We start from the raw sequence: 5,923 nt of genomic DNA, 5'->3' as shown, positions 1-5,923 counted from the left end.
AACGCGGGGCTGCTGGAGGGACAGTCGGTTTTACCTTGTAAACGAAAACGTGCTCGCCGCACTCCGGTCGCGCAAATTTTTCTCGTGTCGCGTGTCGAACGTCAATCGAACCGCTTATCAAACGGTTCATCGGTTTAATCCTGCCGATGCGACATGTCATGTGAGTAACTCGTCGCGCGTTTCTGACGTGTTATGGCGTGGAAGTGGTGGCGAACCATTGCAGTGGCATCGTTCTCGTCCGACGACACCGGGATATATTACCGCATTGACGATCAACTGTGTTGAGCCTCCATGGGAACATGAAGATACCACCCCTGTCATGACCCAGGTACGCGTACATCTTTTGATTTTTCATCATTTGTCAATGTATGCCGTTGCTTGCCAGATTTCGTAACAAGGGTTGCGTTTTATTTCGTTAAGTGCTTTTCTTTTTTGCGATTCGATGCTACATTGCAAATATATCAGGTATACAAGCTTCATTAAACGATTAATAAAATGTTTCGATATCTAAGATCGACGTTGATTAATTTGGTTTTCGATGAATGTCACAGTGACGTTTCAAATGTCATGTTGACAGATTTAACGAAGAAATGTGTTTTAAAAAGGTATTCAGTTAATCTTTAGATTATAAAAATTCATGGTATTTTAGGTTAGCTAATTTAAAGAAACTTTTTATGGTTAGTAATTATATGTAGATCGTGTGGTAGGATGCATCTGCAATCTGTTGGTGCATCACATAGCGTATAGGGGCATCTAGGAAGTATTTCACGAGATCAGTGACTCAGAGATGGTGTGTTTCTGTCTATTATTTTCGTTGAATTCGAGCAGTAGTCGGAGCTCGATGTTGTGCGTTATCGTAAAGGGGCTGGGCGTTCTTTTGAATGGTAGATTTCGGTGCCATTGACGCGCAAGGAACTCGGACAAATCGCATGAATGGGTAATGGCGGCACCCCAGGACAATAATTTTAGGTAGTGACATAAGTACGTATAGCGCTGCGATCGTTCCATTGATCTGTGTTACATCGAAGTCCACATTTCCTGAGTCTAGTAAAACGTTTTGCAAATTTCCATTTCGCTTTACAATCTATGTATGGTTCGACTTTATGCTCGATTAAAATAATGCAAACTTTTTTACGATTTTATAAAGTTATACCGACAGTATATCAATATCGAAGTAAGAATAAAATAGTTACTGTTTCAGGTTATATTTGTGCTTTTCCATCGTCCAAAGATTTCTTAAGTTTGGAAGAATTATGAAAAAGTTGTTAATGCACAAGAATTTCCCGTTTCAATTTCTTTGCCGAAGTTTCTCTTGAATTTTTTCGTTTGTTGAAACGAGAGCGAGATTAGGACGTAAAAATTCGTAGCCGGTTTAACAATTACTATCGGTCAATTTGTCAACTGCGTAAAAGTTGGTCGCATTTGCTTGCAGTCATGAGCGTCCACCTTGAATTACTTTTTATTACAGTGCTGCGCGTGTGTGATGTACGTACACGTATGACGTATGACTTTAACGTGGTACGTAATTCCTGTGTACTACGCGAACCATGTAAATTATTCAGAAGTAAAAGTAGCTTAAATATGGACGTATCGTTCATACTGGCAGAGTAATAGCGACCGTTCAACATGAATCGAACGATATTCTTTTACGCAGTAATTCAACAATTATATAAAATTCTTCTTCGTATCCGTATACTAACAATCTATTTAACTTGCGGAATATGCATTAAGAGGTTCGCCCTGAGTATTCTTGCAAAAGAATCTGCTATTCATTTTTTTCTATCATGATCCGGTTCTGTTCTACACTTTGTCCATGGATGATTTTGCTATGTTCGTATGTATGTAAAATTGTGTACGTATTAAAATTCGAACTGTGGCGTTTCTGTATAATCGAATATGGAGAAAAATACTTGATAGCTGGACAAATAAGTGGCATTATGCGCGATGACGTTCTTCGTTCGTAGTCCATTTCGGCTCACTATTTACCATATTTTATCTAGGGCGGCGCGGGTAAATCGATACGCGCTACTTTCATTCATGGCTGCTTCCCCTCACACGGCTAGCACGTTGCCTCTGCGTACCACCACTGACGAGCAACCTCCACAACCCCTTATCCCCACTATCGGTGCCACCACCACTATTTTGCCCATTAGTGGCTATCTCTGTTGCAGTGATTCTCAAATTCCTTCTCCTTTCTTGGTAGAATTCCTTCTCCTTGGCGCTTGATGACGTCATGGAATTTAGTCCTACGCTGTACTTATATATACGTATATATTCATGCATAGAAAGACCAACGTATTGAAATCGACGATTATAAGTGTACAGAAAAGTTGATAATTTTTTTTATAAATAAACTAATCTATTGTATATGTTATTATTCAATTAATTTATATACTGTCGTGCATTTACAAGAAAACTATCAGTTTCTTTATATTACTCGTAGCTCATCATAATTATAAATTAACGAATTTCTAAGAGATAATTATACATTTCAAAATCGGATTTAAAACGATTTTTAAAATTTGAATGCTTAAAAATTTGAAGATTCAAAAATGGAATAATTATTATGGAAAGTGAAATTAAAAGTTGTTTCGTGGAAATGAAATTGGAAAATAAAGGCACATCGTTTCTTCAGAATTTAATGGAAATGTCTTATGATTTTCACGAAGCCGATTCGGTCGGTTTGAAAATGTAACTTTGTTAACAAACTGTTAGAGCGAAGCCAGCGAATCGGGTCATTACCGCGCGGTAATTTGTCAAATTACCTTACGAACCAGGCGTGCTATGGATCGTAACGTTTCGCACATAAACTTTTAGTCTTTGCTATGTTAAGTGCACGTAATTCGTAGATTTTCACGGGCAATTTTCTTCAAGAAGAAATTAGAAACAAACCTCCGAGTCGATTAGAAATTAGATTAACTTTGAAAGTTCGAGCAATCGGAGATTCAGATGTTCGATTACTTGGGAATTCCAAAAATTTGATAATTCGTGAGCCGAAAATTTATGAAACCAAAAATTTCCGAGATTTAAGAGCTAAAAGATTTCAAGATTCAACGATTGAGATTATCCAAATTTTGTTGAAGTAAAAAATTTGAAAATTTGCGAATTGAAAAATTTAGTAATTTGAAAGTTAAAGAATTTGAGATTTGAACGTCTCTCTAATTTTTGTAACCTTCTTCTAGACATAAATTCTCTATACATAAATTCTGTGAATAAATTGTCTTTAAGCAATAATTCTCTGTCAATGGAAATTTTCTTTGGTAGCGTCCCATCGTGACGATTCCTAGTCACGAGTCTGTTTAATATTATTCGAAGGTATTCAGAGAATCAGACGGGCGGACAGTACGACCGAGATTATAGATTACATTTGCAGATTCTATTTGCATACTAGGTTAAGAAGGGCTTCTGTTAGTCTGTGTTCAATATCGTATCACGACTGAAAAGAATTATCCTTCGGTAGGAAATCTCGTTCTCTTCGATTGTCTCTTCTCTTACTTTTTTTCTTTGCGTTTATCGTTTATCCGAACGATATACGTAACAGGTAGCTTTCAATAGGGCTAGGCATTTAAACATCAGCTTTCAACTGAAACGTAGCGCAGAGAAATAAGAGGTACTTATAATGCTAATGGAATAATCCGATGCTTCTTCGCGAATTAGATTAAATCCGAGATTCCAAGTATTTCGAGTGTTCTCGTTAATCCCTTATTCTCTGTATCGATGTTCAAATAATTTAGTAGGTCGTTTACGAGCTAAATTATAAATAATTCTTGGCGATCAATATTTAACAATATTAATTATTTACTCTAATCGATCATATATTAACTTAATAATTATAATACAATTAGTAAGCGTGTAAATTAACTTTTTAATTCACTCTAGTTTTAGTAATTATTTGTAGTTCAAATATCGTTTCGTCTTATTTTTAGTTTCGCTTGCATAATTTCACGCGAGATAGCCGAATATAATAGAGATTATTTTTTTAATTAAGTTTATATTACCTGACTTATAAAAGGAATTTCATTTCGTTTAAAATTAATAAATTGCTAGTTTTTCACCAATTCGTATAGTAACGTAATGAGTAATAAAAGTGAATTGATAGTTGTATCCGCTCGGTAAAGTACAAAGTAGCAAGTTGAGAATCAACGTTCTGCTACCATGTTGATATCACTACCACGTTCACCACCTACGGGATCATCCTCGTTGGCGCATGGTTGCAAGAACTTTCCAGCACCACCTCCGCTACCATCGCTACTAACGATGAAGGTGATGATCTCGTGATTTCGAAGCTTGATTTTCTCGTATACAATTTTCAATCGCTTCCAACAGTTTATTAACGATAAAAACACATTATTCAAACGTGTAGCATATTTTAGTCGGATTATAGGTAAAATATATCAATAGAAAAATTAATCCAGAAAATCAGATTATCATCTAGTATTATTTATCGATACAGTAAAATTATAGAACGCTGCCAAACTCTCAACGTCGAATTCGTCAAGCTGCCTTACTACTCACTCTTCGCGATATTATTTTCGAATGATTAGAAAGTCTGTAATATCTGCATATCGTACTGACACATGTATATTATAAAACGAATAACAGACATAGTTCCAGATATAGCGAAAGAAATACGAAGAAAGACAGTGTTTCATTTCCATCTGAATAAACCTTTTGAGACTTATACATATGCATCGAGCTTTTGTTTAACCGAGGCCACGTACGTGTACGATATTTCTCTCGCAGATATCAAAACATTTTCCAATATCATCTGTCTTCTCCGACGCTTATAAAATACACTCTGAACAGATAAAAACGAAACATAAGAGAAATAATTATTCCTTGCCTTGATCCTCCTATGTTTCTCATATTTCTTATCTGCCAATTACGCGTTTAATAACTTTTTCTTCTACTTCTCGTCTTGTATTGAACAACGATAAAACGTCTAATTTCACTTGTGTCTAACGTTATTACGCTTTTTAATCGTCACATTTTTAAGAGATATTGACATTTAAGAGATCGCTGCGGTCAGTTTGATGCTCCTTCAAAGAGTTCAAATAAATAATATGGTTACGTATGGACGAACAACGTGTTTTCTGTAACGAACGTAATCTTCTCTAGGGATTGATATGAGTCATGCCAGGAAGCTGGCTCGAAGCCATCGCTATACACCATATCGCATCGCCGGGCTACCCCCACTATTCGCTATCGTCATCACGTCACTGCTGACGCCCCTTTACACCCTCGCAGCCGAGTATTTCAATCGTTCGTGGCTGGCTGAGTCTTCCACCCACCCATTCTCCCACCCTTCGCTCACCCTTGCCCTGACCCTTCTTCGTCTCTGTTTCCTCGTCATCGGATTACCACCCTCTATTTCCTTCTCTCTCTCTCTCTTTCTCTCTCTCTCTTATACGTTAGCTATCCTCTTCTCTGACTCAGTCGTACACGCGATTCACCAACGCTCTCTGTCTTCCTATTTTTAGAACAGCCCGCGCGGAATAAACGGCCCCATAACCACCCTGTTCTCGCTGGCTGCACGGGGGTAGAATCGACCGTTGAAACTTTGATTTTACTTCTACGGAAGTTTAGTAGTTGAATTATTGGGGCGGATCAGTTAAGCGAGGGGAAAAAGCAACGATCGAGATATAACGAACTTGAACTACTTAGGGTAGAATTCCAGTTACAGCGGAATCCGCTTATTACGATCGCTCTGGCATTTCTTGCAACTCTCGATAAGAGCAACCGGCTGATAACACAGAAATACACGGAATACACAGAGGATGGAAAGTTTCCATTGTCGAGTTCGATTTATTACCAACGATTACGATATCTGTACAATTTGTATCTTTCGCGAAAATAATATAAGAAATTTATTTGAGAAAGATATCAAGTCGCAACTCCTACGCGTTGTAACTGCTGAATGTAA

General features: G+C 37.3%; 2 protein-coding genes across 2 annotated transcripts in view; one reads left to right on the top strand and one right to left on the bottom strand.

The window, feature by feature from the left end:
- LOC100749267 (alpha-N-acetylgalactosaminidase) overlaps positions 1 to 1,237 on the bottom strand; it is a 7,391-nt gene extending 6,154 nt beyond the window's left edge. The window contains exon 1 of the mRNA XM_024371387.2: positions 1,194 to 1,237. Within this exon, the coding sequence (XP_024227155.1) occupies positions 1,194 to 1,222 (29 nt within the window). The 5' untranslated portion in view covers positions 1,223 to 1,237. The remainder of the gene's footprint in view (positions 1 to 1,193) is intronic.
- Positions 7 to 5,923, top strand: part of LOC100750172 — a 43,941-nt gene continuing 38,024 nt past the window's right edge. The window contains exon 1 of the mRNA XM_012392015.3: positions 7 to 328. The gene's annotated coding sequence lies outside the window, so the exon portion shown is untranslated. The remainder of the gene's footprint in view (positions 329 to 5,923) is intronic.

This window comes from Bombus impatiens, unplaced genomic scaffold (genome assembly GCF_000188095.3).
Source record: "Bombus impatiens unplaced genomic scaffold, BIMP_2.2 scf_1275, whole genome shotgun sequence".
Taxonomy (NCBI): domain Eukaryota; kingdom Metazoa; phylum Arthropoda; class Insecta; order Hymenoptera; family Apidae; genus Bombus; species Bombus impatiens.
The sequence above is the reverse complement of the archived record's forward strand: the minus strand, read 5'-3'. Positions and strand labels throughout refer to the sequence as shown.